Source organism: Tachyglossus aculeatus, chromosome 3 (genome assembly GCF_015852505.1).
Source record: "Tachyglossus aculeatus isolate mTacAcu1 chromosome 3, mTacAcu1.pri, whole genome shotgun sequence".
NCBI classification, from domain to species: Eukaryota; Metazoa; Chordata; class Mammalia; order Monotremata; family Tachyglossidae; genus Tachyglossus; species Tachyglossus aculeatus.
The window spans coordinates 1,459,756-1,478,829 of NC_052068.1; the positions used below are offsets into that span (position 1 = coordinate 1,459,756).

Below are 19,074 nucleotides of genomic sequence, written 5' to 3' on the forward strand. Positions count from 1 at the left end.
GAATGCGTCTGTTATGTTATTATCAATCAATCAATTAATCAATCATTTATTGAGCGCTTACTGTGTGCAGAGCACTGTACTAAGCATTTGGGAAGTACAAGTTGGCAACATACAGAGACAGTCCCTACCCAGCAGTGGGCTCACAGTCTAAATACTGTACTCTCATCCATTCATTCATTCAATCGTATTTATTGAGCGCTTACTGTGTGCAGAGCACTGGACTAAGCACTTGGGAAGTTCACGTTGGCAACATATGGTGCCAGCTTGTACTTATGTTGCCAACTTGTACTTCCTAAGCGCTTAGTACAGTGCTCTGCACATAGTAAGCGCTCAATAAATGCGACTGAATGAATGAATGAACACCTAGAGACGGTCCCTACCCAACAGCGGGCTCACGGTCTAGAAGGGGGAGACAGACAACAAAACAAAACATATTAACAAAATAAAATCAATAGAATAGTAAATCTGTACAAGTAAAATAAATTGAGTAATAAATATGTACAATCAATCGTTTTTATTGAGCGCTTACTGTGTGCAGAGCACTGTACTAAGCGCTTGGGAAGTACAAGTTGGCAACATATAGAGACAGTCCCTACCCAGCAGTGGGCTCACAAACATATATACATGCTTAGTACAGTGCCCTGCACACAGTAAGTGCTCAATAAATATGATTGATTGATTGGGGAGGGGAGAGCCCGGAGGCAGGGAGGTCAGCAAGGAAGCTGATGTAGTAGTTCAGATGGGATCGGATAATAATAATAATAATGATGATCGTATTTGTTAAGCGCTTACTACGTGTAAAGCACTGTTCTAAGCGCTGGGGGGGATACAAGGTGATTAGGTTGTCGCACTTGGGGCTCACAGACTTAATCCCCATTTTACAGATGAGGTCAATGAGGCCCAGAGAAGTGACTTGCCCAAAGTCACACAGCTGACAAGTGGCGGAGCCGGGATTACAGCCCATTCATTCATTCATTCATTCGTATTTATTGAGCGCTTACTGTGTGCAGAGCACTGTACAAAGCGCTTGGGAAGTACAGGTTGGCAACATACAGAGACAGTCCCTACCCAACAGTGGGCTCACAGTCTAAAAGGGGGAGACAGAGAACAAAACCAAACCTCGTGAGTCCCAGGCCCGTGCCCTAACCCCATGCAGCAGACAAATGGCATCATCATCATCATCATCATCATCATCACCAATCGTATTTATTGAGCGCTTACTGTGTGCAGAGCACTGTACTAAGCGCTTGGGAAGTCCAAGTTGGCAACATATAGAGACGGTCCCTACCCAACAGTGGGCTCACAGTCTAAAAGGGGACAAGTAAGCGCTCAATAAATGCAACTGAATGAATGATTGAAGAAACGACTGAATCATCATCATCATCAATCGTATTTATTGAGCGCTTACTGTGTGCAGAGCACTGTACTAAGCACTTGGGAAGTCCAGGTTGGCAACATATAGAGACAGTCCCTACCCAACAGTGGGCTCACAGTCTAAAAGGGGGAGACAGAGAACAAAACCAAACCTTGTGACTCCCAGGCCCGTGCCCCAACCCCATGCAGGGGACAAATGGCAACATCATCATCATCAATCGTATTTATTGAGCGCTTACTGTGTGCAGAGCACTGTACTAACCGCTTGGGAAGTCCAGGTTGGCAACATATAGAGACAGTCCCTAACCAACAGTGGGCTCACAGTCTAAAAGGGGGAGACAGAGAACAAAACCAAACCTTGTGACTCCCAGGCCCGTGCCCTAACCCCATGCAGCAGACAAATGGCAACATCATCGTCATCATCATCAATCGTATTTATTGAGCACTTACTGTGTGCAGAGCACTGTACTAAGCGCTTGGGAAGTACAAGTGAGTACAAGAGAGTACAAGTACAAGAGAGTACAAGTGAATGAGTACAAGAAAAGCAGCGTGGCTCGTGGAAAGAGCATGGGCTTTGGAGTCAGTGGTCGTGGGTTCAAATCCTGGCTCTGCCATTTGTCAGCTGTGTGACCTTGGGCAAGTCACTTAACTTCTCTGGGCCTCAGTTCCCTCATCTGTAAAATGGGGGTTGACTGTGAGCCCCCCATGGGACAACCTGATCACCTTGTAACCCCCCAGCGCTTAGAGCAGTGCTTTGCCAATAGTAAGCACTTAATAAATCCCATTATTATTATTATTATTATTATTACAAGTTGGCAACATATAGAGACAGTCCCTACCCAACAGTGGGCTTACAGTCTAAAAGGGGGAGACAGAGAACCAAACCAAACCTTGTGGCTCCCAGGCCCGTGCCCTAACCCCATGCAGCAGACAAATAATAATGATAATGTTGGTATTAGTTAAGCACTTACTATGTGCCAAGCACTATTCTAAGCGCTGGGGAAGATACAAGGTAATCAGGTTGTCCAACGAGGGGCTCACAGTCTTCATCCCCATTTTACAGATGAGGGAACTGAGGCCCAGAGAAGTGAAGTGACTTGCCCAAAGCCACACAGCTGACAAGTGGCGGAGCCGGGATTTGAACCCACGACCTCTGACTCCAAAGCTCGGGCTCTTTTCACTGAGCCACGCGGCTTCCGAAGTGACTTGCCCAAAGTCACCCTCCCAGGCCCGTGCCCTAACCCCATGCAGCAGACAAATGGTAGCAAACCTGGTGACTCCCAGGCCCGTGCCCTAACCCCATGCAGCGGACAAATGGCAGCATCATCATCATCATTAATCGTATTTATTGAGCGCTTACTGTGTGCAGAGCACTGTACTAAGCGCTTGGGAAGTACAAGTTGGCAACATCTAGAGACGGTCCCTACCCAACAGTGGGCTTACAGTCTAGAAGGGGGAGACAGAGAACAAAACCAAACCTCGTGACTCCCAGGCCCGTGCCCCAACCCCCTGCAGCAGACTAATGGCAGCATCATCATCATCATCATCAATCGTATTTATTGAGCGCTTACTGTATGCAGAACACTGTACTAAGCGTTTGGGAAGTAGAAGTGAGTACAAGAGAGTACAAGTACAAGAGAGTACAAGTGAGTGAGTACAAGAGAAGCAGCGTGGCTCAGTGGAAAGAGCACGGGCTTTGGAGTCAGTGGTCGTGGGTTCAAATCCCGGCTCTGCCATTTGTCAGCTGTGTGACCTTGGGCAAGTCACTTAACTTCTCTGGGCCTCAGTTCCCTCATCTGTAAAATGGGGGTTGACTGTGAGCCCCCCGTGGGACAACCTGATCACCTTGTAACCCCCCAGCGCTTAGAACAGTGCTTTGCCCATAGTAAGCGCTTAATAAATCCCATTATTATTATTATTATTATTATTATTATTATTATTATTATTATTACAAGTTGGCAACATATAGAGACAGTCCCTACCCAACAGTGGGCTTACAGTCTAAACGGGGGAGACAGAGAACAAAACCAAACCTCGTGACTCCCAGGCCCGTGCCCTAACCCCATGCAGCAGACAAATAATAATAATAATAATGTTGGTATTTGTTAAGCGCTTACTATGTGCCAAGCACTGTTCTAAGCGCTGAGGTAGATACAAGGTAATCAGGTTGTCCCACTAGGGGCTCACAGTCTTCATCCCCATTTTATAGATGAGGGACTGAGGCCCAGAGAAGTGAAGTGATTTGCCCAAAGCCACACAGCTGACAAGTGGCGGAGCCGGGATTTGAACCCACGACCTCTGACTCCAAAGCCCGGGCTCCTTCCACTGAGCCACACTGCTTCCGAAGTGACTTGCCCAAAGTCACCCTCCCAGGCCCATGCCCTAACCCCATGCAGCAGACAAATGGAGCATCATCATCATCATCAATCGTATTTATTGAGCGCTCACTGTGTGCAGAGCACTGTACTAAGCGCTTGGGAAGTACAAGTTGGCAACATATAGAGACAGTCCCTACCCAGCAGTGGGCTCACAGTCTAAAAGGGGGAGACGGAGAACAAAACCAAACCTTGTGACTCCCAGGCCCGTGCCCTAACCCCATGCAGCAGACAAATGGCAGCATCATCATCATCATCAGTCGTATTTATTGAGCGCTTACTGTGTGCAGACCACTGTACTAAGCGCTTGGGAATTACAAGTTGGCAACATATAGAGACAGTCCCTACCCAACAGTGGGCTCACAGACTAAAAGGGGGAGACGGAGAACAAAACCAAACCTTGTGACTCCCAGGCCCGTGCCCTAACCCCATGCAGCAGACAAATGGCAGCCTCATCATCATCATTAATCGTTATTTATTGAGCGCTTACTGTGTGCAGAGCACTGGACTAAGCGCTTGGGAAGTACAAGTTGGCAACATCTAGAGACAGTCCCTACCCAACAGTGGGCTCACAGTCTAAAAGGGGGAGACAGACAACAAAACCAAACCTTGTGACTCCCTGGCCCGTGCCCTAACACCATGCAGCAGACAAATAATAATGATAATGTTGGTATTTGTTAAGCGCTTACTATGTGCCAAGCACTGTTCTAAGTGCTGGGGGAGATACAAGGTAATCAGGTTGTCCCACGAGGGGCTCACAGTCTTCATCCCCATTTTACAGATGAGGGAACTGAGACCTAGAGAAGTGAAGTGACTTGCCCAAAGCCACACAGCTGACAAGTGGTGGAGCCGGGATTTGAACCCATTACCTCTGACTCCAAAGCCCGGGCTCTTTTCACTGAGCCACGCGGCTTCCGAAGTGACATGCCCAAAGTCACCCTCCCAGGCCCGTGCCCTAACCCCATGCAGCAGACAAATGGTAGCAAACCTGGTGACTCCCAGGCCCGTGCCCTAACCCCATGCAGCGGACAAATGGCAGCATCATCATCATCATTAATCGTATTTATTGAGCGCTTACTGTGTGCAGAGCACTGTACTAAGCGCTTGGGAAGTACAAGTTGGCAACATATTGAGACAGTCCCTACCCAACAGTGGGCTCAGGGTCTAAAAGGGGGAGACAGAGAACAAAACCAAACCTTGTGACTCCCAGGCCCGTGCCCCAACCCCATGCAGCGGACAAATGGCAGCATCATCATCATCATCAATTGTATTTATTGAGCGCTTACCGTGTGCAGAGCACTGTACTAAGCGCTTGGGAAGTAGAAGTGAGTACAAGAGAGTACAAGTACAAGAGAGTACAAGTGAGTGAGTACAAGAGAAGCAGCGTGGCTCAGTGGAAAGAGCATGGGCTTTGGAGTCAGTGGTCGTGGGTTCAAATCCCAGCTCTGCCATTTGTCAGCTGTGTGACCTTGGGCAAGTCACTTAACTTCTCTGGGCCTCAGTTCCCTCATCTGTAAAATGGGGGTTGACTGTGAGGCCCCCGTGGGACAACCTGATCACCTTGTAACCCCCCAGCGCTTAGAACAGTGCTTTGCCCATAGTAAGCGCTTAATAAATCCCATCATTATTATTATTATTACAAGTTGGCAACATATAGAGACGGTCCCTACCCAACAGTGGGCTCACAGTCTAAAAGGGGGAGACAGAGAACAAAACCAAACCTCGGGACTCCCAGGCCCGTGCCCCAACCCCATGCAGCAGACAAATGGCAGCCTCATCATCATCATCAATCGTATTTATTGAGCGCTTACTGTGTGCAGAGCACTGTACTAAGCGCTTGGGAAGTCCAAGTTGGCAACATATAGAGACGGTCCCTACCCAGCAGTGGGCTCACAGTCTAGAAGGGGGAGACAGACAACAAAACCAAACCTTGTGACTCCCAGGCCTGTGCCCTAACCCCATTCAAGCACTTAGTACAGTGCTCTGCACATAGTAAGCGCTCAATAAATACGATTGATGATGCAGCGGACAAATGGCAGCATCATCATCATCATCATCATCAATCATATTTATTGAGCGCTTACTGTGTGCAGAGCACTGTACTAAGCGCTTGGGAAGTACAAGTTGGCAACATCTAGAGACAGTCCCTACCCAACAGTGGGCTCACAGTCTAAAAGGCGGAGACAGACAACAAAACCAAACCTCGTGACTCCCAGGCCCGTGCCCCAACCCCGTGCCATACTGCTTATCGGTGGTTATTGATTGATCGATTGATATCGATTATGTTTGTACATATTTATTACTCTATTTATTTATTTATTTTACTTGTACATATCTATTCTATTTATTTTATTTTGTTAGTATGTTTGGTTTTGTTCTCTGTCTCCCCCTTTTAGGCAGTGAGCCCACTGTTGGGTAGGGACTGTCTCTATATGTTGCCTACTTGGACTTCCCAAGCGCTTAGTACAGTGCTCTGCACACAGTAAGCGCTCAATAAATATGATTGATGATGATGATGATGATCTCTGCTATGTACTGAGCGCTCGCTTGCTTTGCGGAGAGCCCCGCACAGAACGCCCGGGAGGGTCCGCTCCGACAGAGTCGGTCGATGGGACCCCCTGCCCGCAAGGAGTTTAGAGGAGGAGTTGGGCGTTCAAAACGGATTATTGGATTGGTTTCATCACAACCCCATAGATAAACGTTTGAAGTCAGTGCCTGCCGATGACAAAGGAAGAAATCATCTTTAGGAGGCGTGAATAATAATAATAATAATAATGATAGCATTTATTAAGCGCTTACTATGTGCAAAGCACTGTTCTAAGCGCTGGGGAGGTTACAAGGTGAAGATGGAGCCATCTAGTCTCGGCTTGCTACCGCTTCATCATCATCATCATCATCAATCGTATTTATTGAGCACTTACTATGTGCAGAGCACTGTACTAAGCGCTTGGGAAGTACAAATTGGCAACATATAGAGACAGTCCCTACCCAACAGTGGGGTCACAGTCTAAACGCTTCAGCAGAACCCTTTCATTTTGGCCTCCTGATGGCTTCTAATTAGTTACTCGGTTTGATGAAGAAAAATTGGATCTGGCACCTGCAGTATTGGGGAACATCCAGCTCCTCAATTTTCCTCGCTTTTGACCCGCTACACATCCGCCATACACCCCCTGGCCTGGAATGTCCCCCCACCACATCCACCAAGCTAGCTCCCTTCCTCCCTTCAAGGCCCTACTGAGAGCTCACCTCCTCCAGGAGGCCTTCCCAGACTGAGCCCCCTCCTTCCTCTCCCCCTCCTCCTCCTCCTCATCATCATCAATCATATTTATTCATCGTCATCATCATCAATCGTATCTATTGAGCGCTTACCATGTGCAGAGCACTGGACTAAGCGCTTGGGAAGTACAAGTTGGCAACATGTAGAGACAGTCCCTACCCAACAGTGGGCTCACAGTCTAAAAGGGGACAAGTAAGTGCTCAATAAATGCAACTGAATGAATGATTGAAAAAACGACTGAATAATAATATTATTGTGGTATTTGTTAAGTGCTTACTATGTGCCAGGTAACGTACTAAGCACTGGGGTAGATTCATTCATTCCATCGTATTTATTGAGTGCTTACTGTGTGCAGAGCACTGTACTAAGTGCTTGGGAAGTACAAGTTGGCAACATATAGAGACAGTCCCTACCCAATAGTGTGCTCACAGTCTCCCCCCTCCATCCCTCCCACCTTACCTCCTTCCCTTCCCCACAGCACCTGTATATATGTATATATGTTTGTACAGATTTATTACTCTATTTATTTATTTTACTTGTACATATCCATTCTATTTATTTTATTTTGTTAATATGTTTTGTTTTGTTCTCTGTCACCCCCTTCTAGACTGTGAGCCCACTCTTGGGTAGGGACCGTCTCTATGTGTTGCCAACTTGTACTTCCCAAGTGCTTAGTACAGTGCTCTGCACATAGTAAGCGCTCAATAAATACAATTGATTGATTGATTGATTGATTGATTCTCTAAGTCTCAGTTGCCTCATCTGTAAAATGAGGATTAAGACTGTGAGCCCCATGTGGGACAACTTGATATACGATTGAATGAATGAATATGTTTGGACAGATTTATTACTCTATTTTACTTGGACATATTTACTATTCTATGTATTTTATTTTGTTAATATGTGTTGTTTTGTTGTCTGTCTCCCCCTTGTAGACTGTGAGCCCGCTGTTGGGTAGGGACTGTCTCTATATGTTGCCAACTTGTACTTCCCAAGTGCTTAGTACAGTGCTCTGCACACAGTAAGTGCTCAATAAATATGATTGAATGAATGAATGAATGAATGGATATGTTTGGACAGATTTATTACTCTATTTTACTTGGACATATTTACTATTCTATGTATTTTATTTTGTTAATATGTGTTGTTTTGTTGTTTGTCTCCCCCTTCTAGACTGTGAGCCTGCTATTGGGTGGGGACTGTCTGTATATATTACTAACTTGTACTTTCCAATCAATCAATCAATCACTCAATCAATCAATCAATCGTATTAATTGAGCGCTTACTGTGTGCAGAGCACTGTACTAAGCGCTTGGGAAGTACAAGTTGGCAACATGTAGAGACGGTCCCTAGCCAACAGTGGGCTCATAGTCTAGAAGGGGGAGACAGAGAACAAAACCAAATGTATCAACAAAATAAAATAAATAGAATAGATATGTACAAGTAAAATAAATAAATAGAGTAATAAATATGTACAAGTATATATACACATATACAGGTGCTGTGGGGAAGGGAAGGAGGTAAGGCGGGGGGAATGGAGAGGGGGAGGAGGGAGAGAGGAAGGAGGGGGCTCAGTCTGGGACTTCAACTTGGACTTCCCAAGCGCTTAGTACAGTGCTCTGCACACAGTAAGCGCTCAATAAATATGATCGAATGAATGAACGTGATCCCATTGTATCCCCCCGGGACTGTCTCTATATGTTGCCAACTTGTACTTCCCAAACGCTTAGTACAGTGCTCTGCACACAGTAAGCATTCAATAAATACGATTGATTGATTGATTGATTAGAACGGTGCTTTGCACATACTAAGCGCTTAACAAATGCTATTATTATTATTATTATTATTATTATTATTATTATCCCAGGGGAGCCGCTGAGCAGCGAGCACCTGCACCGCGCCGTCACCATGAACGACGAGGAGCTGCTGGTCCACGTCCTCCAGGGACGGTGAGCCCGCTGTTGGGTAGGGACCGTCTCTCTATGTTGCCAACTTGGACTTCCCAAGCGCTTAGTACAGTGCTCTGCACACAGTAAGCGCTCAATAAATATGATTGGTTGATTGATACCCCCGGGGTTCCCCTGCCACCCCCCAGCCCCTGGGGTTCCCCATCATTGACCCACCCTGAAGTCCCTCCAGCTTGCCCCAACCCCACAGTCCACCTGGTCCCCCGGCTCCCCCAGGCCCCATAGGCCTCCTGCTGCCCCTGCCCCATGGTTCATTCATTCATTTATTCATTTACTGAGCGCTTACTGTGTGCAGAGCACTGTACTAAGCGCTTGGGAAGTACAGGTTGGCAACAACTCCTGCCCCGCGGTCATCCCGGCTCCCCCATCCTCTCCCACCAGGCACGTTCCGGTGGATGCCCCTAACCGGCTGGGTTTCACCGCCCTCATGGTCGCGGCGCAGAAGGGATTCACCAGGTGTGGACACCTCAGCCGGCCGCCCCGAGAAGCGGCGTGGCTCGGTGGAGAGAGCCCGGGTTTGGGAGTCAGAGGTCATGGGTTCAAATCCCGGCTCGGCCAATTGTCAGCTAGGTGACGTTGGGCAAGTCACTTCGCTTCTCTGGGCCTCAGTCACCTCATCTGGATAATGGGGATGACGACTGTGAGCCGTCACAGTCACCTGATCACCTTATCACCTCCCCAGCGCTTAGAACAGTGCTTTGAACATAGTAAGCGCTTAATAAATGCCATTATTATTATTATTATTACCCCCTGACCTCTGACCCCACTTCCCAGCCCCCCAGCCCCATCCCCTGATCCCCAGCCCTTCTCCCTGACCCTCGATCCCTGACCCCCCGCTGCCCTTTGACCCCTCCCCTCCCATCCCTTGTCCCCCGTGCCCCCGGACGTTGCCCCCCCGACCCCGGCGGGGTGTTGTGGCCCTCCAGCGTCGGCCTGATGTCGTTTCCCTCACAGCCTCGTGAAGATCCTGGTTCAGAACGGGACGGATGTGACTGGGAGGAACAGCAGTGGCAAGGACAGGTGCCCAGGACTTGGATTTATTGAGCGCTTTTCTGTGTGCAGGGCACTGTAATAAAAGTAGTAATAAGGATGGTATTAGCTGTGTGACTTTGGGCAAGTCGCTTCACTTCTCTGGCCCTCAGTTCCCTCATCTGTAAAATGGGGATGAAGACTGTGAGCCCCCCGTGGGACAACCTGATCAACTTGTAACCTCCCCAGTGCATTGCACATAGTAAGTGCTTAATAAATGCCATTATTATTATTATTATTAAGCACTTACTATATGCCAAGCACTGTTCTAAGTGCTGGGGTAGATACAGGATAATAAAAATAATGATGATGGCATTTGTTAAACGCTTACTATGTGCCAAGCACTGTTCTAAGCGCTGGGGGGGATACAAGGTGATCAGGTTGTCCCACGGGGGGCTCACAGTCAATCAATCAATCAATCATATTTATTGAGCGCTTACTGTGTGCAGAGCACTGTACTAAGCGCTCAACGTCAATCCCCGTTTAACAGATGAGGTAGCTGAGGCACAGAGAAGTGAAGTGACTTGCCCAAAGTCACACAGCTGACAGTTGGCGGAGCCGGGATTTGAACCCATGACCACTGACACCAAAGCCCGGGCTCTTGTTGTCCCAGGAGGGGCTTTCGTTTTTAATCCCCATTTTACAGGTGAGGTAACTGAGGCACAGAGAAGTTAAGTGACTTGCCCAAGGTCATTGTACTAAGCACTTGGAAGAGTTTTATTATTGTTATCAAGTGCCGTCAAGTCGTTTCTGATTCATAGTGACTCTACGGATATATTTTCTCCAGAACGTCCTGTCTTCTGCCATAATCTGCAAACTTTCTAACAATTCTTCCGTTATCGTTGTTAAGGTCTCTATCCATCTTGCTGCTGGTCTGCCTCTTCCACGTTTTCTCTGGACTTTTCCTAGCATTAGTGTCCTCTCCAGAGAATGAATCCTCCTCGTTATGTGTCCAAAATAAGCAAATCTAAGTTGAGTCATTTGGCCTTTCAAAGACCACTTTGGTTTAATTTGCTCCAAAATCCATTTGTTTTTTGGACAGTCCACGGTATTCGCAAAAACCTTCTCCAACACCACATTTCAAATGAATCTATGCTCTTTTTATCCTGTCTTTTCACTGCCCAGCTTTTGGATCTATACATTGTCACTGGGAGAGTAATCTACAACAATAAACAGACACATTCCCTGTCTACAACCAGCTTACAGTTTAGAGGGGGAGACGGACATTAATTCTCTGGACTTTTCCTAGCGTTAGTGTCTTCTCCAGAGAATGAATCCTCCTCGTTATGTGTCCAAAATATGCAAATCTAAGTTGAGTCATTTGGCCTTTCAAAGACCACTTTGGTTTAATTTGCTCCAAAATCCATTTGTTTTTTGGACAGTCCACGGTATTCGCAAAAACCTTCTCCAACACCACATTTCAAATGAATCGATGCTCTTTCTATCCTGTTTTTTCACTGTCCAGCTTTTGGATCTATACATTGTCACTGGGAGAGTAAACTACAACAATAAACAGACACATTCCCTGTCTACAACCAGCTTACAGTTCAGAGGGGGCGACGGACATTAATTCTCTGGACTTTTCCTAGCATTAGTGTCTTCTCCAGAGAATGAATCCTCCTTGTTATGTGTCTAAAATATGCTAATCTAAGTCGAGTCATTTGGCCTTCCAAAGACCACTTTGGTTTAATTTGCTCCAAAATCCATTTGTTTGTTTTTCGGACAGTCCACGGTATTCGCGAAAACCTTCTCCAACACCACATTTCAAATGAATTGATGCTCTTTCTATCCTGTCTTTTCACTGTCCAGCTTTCGGATCTATACATTGTCACTGGGAGAGTAAACTACAACAATAAACAGACACATTCCCTGTCTACAACCAGCTTACAGTTTAGAGGGGGAGACGGACATTAATTCTCTGGACTTTTCCTAGCATTAGTGTCTTCTCCAGAGAATGAATCCTCCTCGTTATGTGTCCTAAATATGCTAATCTAAGTCGAGTCATGTGGCCTTCCAAAGACCACTTTGGTTTAATTTGCTCCGAAATCCATTTGTTTGTTTTTCGGACAGTCCACGGTATTCGCGAAAACCTTCTCCAACACCACATTTCAAATGAATTGATGCTCTTTCTATCCTGTCTTTTCACTGCCCAGCTTTTGGATCTATACATTGTCACTGGGAGAGTAAATTACAACAATAAACAGACACATTCCCTGTCTACAACCGGCTTACAGTTTAGAGGGGGAGACAGACATTAATTCTCTGGACTTTTCCTAGCATTAGTGTCTTCTCCAGAGAATGAATCCTCCTCGTTATATGTCCTAAATATGCTAACCTAAGTCGAGTCATGTGGCCTTCCAAAGACCACTTTGGTTTAATTTGCTCCAAAATCCATTTGTTTGTTTTTCGGACAGTCCACGGTATTCACAAAAGCCTTCTCCAACACCACATTTCAAATGAATTGATTCTTTTTCTATCCTGTCTTTTCACTGTCCAGCTTTCAGATCTATACATTGTAACTGGGAGAGTCAACTACAACAATAAACAGACACATTCCCTGTCTACAACCGGCTTACAGTTTAGAGGGGGAGACAGACATTAATTCTCTGGACTTTTCCTAGCATTAGTGTCTTCTCCAGAGAATGAATCCTCCCCGTTATGTGTCCAAAATATGCTAATCTAAGTCGAGTCATTTGGCCTTCCAAAGACCACTTTGGTTTAATTTGCTGCAAAATACATTTTTTTGTTTTTCAGACAGTCCACGGTGTTTGCAAAAACCTTCTCCAACACCACATTTCAAATGAATCGATGCTCTTTCTATCCTGTCTTTTCACTGTCCAGCTTTTGGATCTATACATTGTCACTGGGAGAGTAAACTACAACAATAAGCAGACACATTCCCTGTCTACAACCAGCTTACAATTTAGAGGGGGAGACGGACATTAATTCTCTGGACTTTTCCTAGCATTAGTGTCTTCTCCAGAGAATGAATCCTCCCCGTTATGTGTCCAAAATATGCTAATCTAAGTCGAGTCATGTGGCCTTCCAAAGACCACTTTGGTTTAATTTGCTGCAAAATACATTTTTTTTGTTTTTCAGACAGTCCACAGTGTTTGCAAAAACCTCCAACACCACATTTCAAATGAATCGTTGCTCTTTCTATCCTGTCTTTTCACTCTCCAGCTTTCGGATGTCACTGGGAGAGTAAATTACAACAATAAGCAGACACATTCCCTGTCTACAACCAGCTTACAGTTTAGAGGGGGAGACAGACATTAATTCCAGGCTCCTTTGCCGCCATTCTTCTCAAAGGGAATTCCACCCTGGCTCGTGTCAAAGGGAAGAGAAATCCTCACTGAAGACACAACAGCTAATTTCTGTTCCTGGTTCAGAAGCAGCACGTGGATAATAGTGGCTACAGCCCCGGCTTGGGAGTCAGAAGGTCATGGGTTCTAATTCTGGCTCCGCCACTTGTCTGCCGTGTGATCTTGAGCAAGTCACTTCACTTCTCTGTGCCTCAGTTACCTCATCTGTAAAAGGGGGACTGAGACTATGAGCCCCACATGAGCCAGGGACTGTGTCCAACCCGATTTGCTTGTATCCACCCCAGCACTTAGTACAGTGCCTGGCACATAGTAAGTCCATAACAATTACCATCATTATTATACTTGACAAGATAAACATAGGGCAATTTTATCGGGCTCAACCATAAAATCAGAGGCCCTGGCAACAGCACAATTCTATTTTATTGTATTATCTCAAGCACTGAGTACAGCACACTGCACACAGTAATAATAATAATAATAATGTTGTTCTAACTGCTGGGAGGGATACATGGTAATCAAGGTTGTCCCATGTGGGGCTCACAGTCTTCATCCCCATTTTCCAGATGAGGGAACTGAGGCCCAGAGAAGTGAAGTGACTTGCCCAAAGTCACACAGCTGACAAGTGGCAGAGCTGGGATTCGAACCCGTGACCTCTGACTCCCAAGCCCGGGCTCTTTAATAATGACGGCATTTGTTAAGCACTTACTACATGCCAAGCACTGTTCTAAGCTCGGGAGGGATACAAGGTAATCAAGGTTGTCCCACGTGGGGCTCACAATCTTCACCCCCATTTTCCAGATGAGGGAACTGAGGCCCAGAGAAGTGAAGTGACTGGCCCAAAGTCACACAGCTGACAAGTGGCGGGGCCGGGATTAGAACCCGTGACCTCTGACTCCAAAGCCCGGGCTCTTTCCACTGAGCCACGCTGCTTCTCTAAACAGCTGCTGCGTCAGTAAACACTCAAAACATCCCTTTGATTGACTGATTGAGAACAGCGAGGGTGCTTCTCTGCAGTTCATTCAATCAATCGTTTTTATTCATTCAATCGTATTTATTGAGCGCTTACTGTGTGCAGAGCACTGTACTAGGCGCTTGGGAAGTACAAGTTGACAACAACTTGCAGTTGCTTCCTTTCCCCGGAATCAGTCAGACTTAAGAGACTGCTCCCATTTGCTCCACAGTCCCGGCGCTTAGAACGGTGCTTTGCACATAGTAAGCGCTTAATATGAGCGCTTACTGTGTGCAGAGCACTGTACTAAGCGCTTGGGAAGTACAAGTTGGCAACAACTTGCAGTTGCTTCCTTTCCCCGGAATCAGTCCGACTTAAGAGACTGCTCCCATTTGCTCCACAGTCCCAGCGCTTAGAACGGTGCTTTGCACATAGTAAGCGCTTAACAAATGCCATCATTATTATTATAGATGTTTGCACGTATATATTATCATCATCATCATCAATCGTATTTATTGAGCGCTTACTATGTGCAGAGCACTGTACTAAGCGCTTGGGAAATACAAGTTGGCACATATAGAGACAGTCCCTACCCAACAGTGGGCTCACAGTCTAAAAGGGGGAGACAGAGAACAAAACCAAACATACTAACAAAATAAAATAAATAGGATAGATATGTACAAGTAAAATAAATAAATAGAGTAATAAATATGTACAAACATATATCCATATATACAGGTGCTGTGGGGAAGGGAAGGAGGTAAGATGGGGGGGATGGAGAGGGGGACGAGGGGGAGAGGAAGGAAGTAAATAAATATTACTCTATTTATTTATTTATTTTACTTGTACACATCTATTCTATTTATTTTATTTTGTTAGTATGTTTGGTTTTGTTCTTTGTCTCCCCCTTTTAGACTGTGAGCCCACTGTTGGGTAGGGACCGTCTCTCTGTGTTGCCAACTTGGACTTCCCAAGCGCTTAGTCCAGTGCTCTGCACACAGTAAGCGCTCAATAAATACGATTGATTGATTACTAAATGCCATCGTGTTTATTATTTGCTGGGTGACCTCGAACAAGTCACTTCACTTCCCTGTGCCTCAGTGACCTCATCTGAGGCTGTGGGACGACCTGATGGCCTTGTAACCTCCCTAGCACTTAGAACAGTGCCCGGCATGTTGTAAGCGCCTTAAGAGACGCCGCAGTTATTATTCCTACGTTTCAGCCTGATGCTCGCCTGTTATTCCGGACACCTGGATGTCGTTCAGTACCTCAGGGCCCACGGCGCGTCCTGGGAGGCCCGAGATCTCGGCGGTTGCACGGCCTTGCACTGGGCGGCCGACGGTGGCCACTGCCACGTCATCGAATGGATGCTACAGGATGGCTGCAAGGTATGGAAACCCCCTCCAGTCAATCAATCGTATTTATTGGGCGCTTACTGCGTGCAGAGCACTGGACTAAGCGCTTGGGAAGTCCAGGTTGGCAACATCGAGAGACGGTCCCTGCCCAACGGCGGGCTCACCGTCTAGAAAGTGGGCTCACAGTCCCTTACAGAAGCAGCGTGGCCCAGTGGAAAGAGCCCGGGCTTTGGAGTCAGAGGTCGTGGGTTCGAATCCCGGCTCCGCCACATGTCTGCCGTGTGACCTTGGGCAAGTCACTTAACTTCTCTGGGCCTCAGTTACCTCATCTGTAAAACGGGGATGAAGACTGTGAGCCCCACGTGGGACAACCTGGTCACCTTGTAACCTCTCCAGCGCTTAGAACAGTGCTTTGCACATAGTAAGCACTTAACAAATGCCATTATTATTATTATTATTATTCAGATCATCCTTCAGTGCTCTGCACACAGTAAGCGCTCAATAAATACGATTGATTGATTGATTGATTGATCCTCCGGCCTCCCCCATCAAACCGCAAACTAAATGAGGGCAGGAAACGCGTGTCCCACACTGCTGAGAACAGGGCTTGCCCCTCAGTCGGGGCTCAGTAAATACTCTGGATGGATGGACCGATGTTCTTGGTCCCAGTGGTTTCAAAACTTGTGCTGGCAGGGACTGTGGCACCATAATAATAATTATAATCAATCAATCAATCAGTCAATTGTATTTATTGAGCGCTTACTGTGTGCAGAGCACTGGACTAAGCGCTTGGGAAGTCCAAGTTGGCAACATCGAGAGACGGTCCCTGCCCAACAGTGGGCTCACAGTCTAGAAAGTGGGCTCACAGTCCCTTCAGATCATCCTTCAGTGCTCTGCACACAGTAAGCGCTCAATAAATACGGTTGATTGACTGATTGATTGATCCTTCGGCCTCCCCCATCAAACCGCAAACTAAATGAGGGCAGGAAACGCGTGTCCCACACAGCTGAGAACAGTTCTTGCCCCTCAGTCGGGGCTCAGTAAATACTCTGGATGGATGGACCGATTTTCTTGGTCCCAGTGGTTTCAAAACTTGTGCTGGCAGGGACTGTGGCACCATAATAATAATTATAATCAATCAATCAATCGTATTTATTGAGCACTTACTGTGTGCAGAGCACTGGACTAAGCGCTTGGGAAGTACAAGTCGGCCACATCTAGAGACGGTCCCTACCCAACAGTGGGCTCACACTCTAGAAGGGGGAGACAGAGAACAAAACCAAACATATTAACAAAATAAAATAAATGGAACAGATATGTACAAGTAAAATAAATAAATAGAGTAATAAATACGTACAAACATGTATACATATATACATATAACGGTGGCATTTGTTAATAATAATAATAATGATGGCATTTATTAAGCGCTTGCTATGTGCCAAACACTGTTCTAAGCCCTGGGGAGGCTACAAAGTGATCAGGTTGTCCCACGGGGGGCTCACAGTCTTAATCCCCCTTTTACAGATGAGGTAACTGAGGCCCAGAGAATCATAATAATAATGATGATGGCATTTGTTAAGCGCTTACTATGTGCAAAGCACTGTTCTAAGCGCTGGGGAGGCTACAAAGTGATCAGGTTGTCCCACAGGGGGGCTCACAGTCTTAATCCCCATTTTACAGATGAGGTAACTGAGGCCCAGAGAAGTGAAGTGACTTGCCCAAGGTCACCCAGCTGACAATGAGCGGAGCTGGGATTTGAACCCATGACCTCTGACTCTAAAGCCCGTGCTCTTTCCACTGAGCCGCGCTGCTTCTCTAAGCGCTTACTATGTGCAGAGCATTGTTCTAAGCGCTGCGGGGGGGATACAAGGTGATCAAGTTATCCCACTTGGGGCTCACAGTCTTAATCAGCAGCGTGGCTCAGTGGAAAGAGCCCGGGCTTTGGAGTCAGAGGTCAGGAGTTCAAATCCCGGCTCTGCCAATTGTCAGCTGTGTGACTTTGGGCAAATCACTTCACTTCTCTGGGCCTCAGTTCCCTCATCTGGAAAATGGGGATTAGGACTGTGAGCCCCACGTGGGAAAAACTGATCACCTTGTATACCCACAGTGCTTTGCACATAGGAAGCGTTTAACAAATACCATTATTATTATTATTATTAATCCCCATTTTTTTGCAGATGAGGTAACTGAGGCTCAGAGAAGTTAAGTGACTTGCCCAAGGTCACACAGCAGGCAGGTGGCAGAGCCGGGATTCGAACCCAAGGCCCCTGCTCTTTCCACTGAGACACGCTGCTTCTTCTAATAATAATAATAATAATAATGATGGCATTTATTAAGCGCTTACTATGTGCAAAGCAGTGTTCTAAGCTCTGGGGAAGTTACAAGGTGATCAGGTTGTCCCACGGGGGGCTCACAGTCTTCATCCCCATTTTCCAGATGAGGGAACTGAGGCCCAGAGAAGTGAAGTGACTTGCCCAAAGTCACACAGCTGACCATTGGTGGAGCCGGGATTTGAACCCATGACCTCTGACTCCAAAGCCCGGGCTCTTTTCCACTGAGCCACGCTGCTTCTCTAGACTGTGAGCCCACTGTTGGGTAGGGACTGTCTCTATATGTTGCCAACTTGTACTTCCCAAGCGCTTAGTCCAGTGCTCTGCACACAGTAAGCGCTCAATAAATCCGATTGATTGATTGATTGTCTGAGCCACCATCTTGACTAGGAACCATCCTGCGACAGCAGGGAAGTTGGCAGGAGCCGTGGGGGCCTCGGATTCAGGCTGGGTGGGTGGGTTTGATCTATTTTCACCCTCCAGAGATTCCCGGGCGACCCCCTTTCCCTCGGGCGAGAAATCTGGGGCGTCTCCCCCACTCGGGGCGAGTCGAGGGGTGAGGTGGGAGGCGATGACCCAAAGGAGGAGGAAAGGCCCTCCCCTCCGGTCCGTAGGAAAGAAGGGACAGCATCTTCCGTGACTGGATTATTCCTGGTTGGCTTGGACATTTCCGGAGATTAAAAGCCACGTTTCAATCAATAAAAAAAAAAAAATAATAATAATAATAATAATAATAAATAATAATAGTATTTGTTAAACGCTTATGTTTGGTTTTGTTCTCTGTCTCCCCCTTTTAGACTGTGAGCCCACTGTTGGGTAGGGACCGTCTCTATATGTTGCCAACTTGGACTTCCCAAGTGCTTAGTCCAGTGCTCTGCACACAGTAAGCGCTCAATAAATACAATTGATTGATTGATTGCAAAGCACTGCTGTAAGCGCTGGGGGGATACAAGGTGATCAGGTTGTCCCACGTGGGGCTCACAGTCTTAATCCCCATTTTCCAGATGAGGGAACTGAGGCACAGAGAAGTGAAGCGACTCGCCCAAAGTCACACAGCGGACAATTGGCGGAGCTGGGGTATGAACCCAT

General features: G+C 46.7%; 1 protein-coding gene across 1 annotated transcript in view; it reads left to right on the forward strand.

The window, feature by feature from the left end:
* FANK1 (fibronectin type III and ankyrin repeat domains 1) overlaps nt 1–19,074 on the forward strand; it is a 56,312-nt gene that overhangs the window by 24,830 nt on the left and 12,408 nt on the right. Inside the window, exons 4-7 of the mRNA XM_038744166.1 lie at nt 8,894–8,975; nt 9,375–9,449; nt 9,948–10,013; nt 15,520–15,685. Coding sequence (XP_038600094.1) covers nt 8,894–8,975; nt 9,375–9,449; nt 9,948–10,013; nt 15,520–15,685 — 389 coding nt within the window. The remainder of the gene's footprint in view (nt 1–8,893; nt 8,976–9,374; nt 9,450–9,947; nt 10,014–15,519; nt 15,686–19,074) is intronic.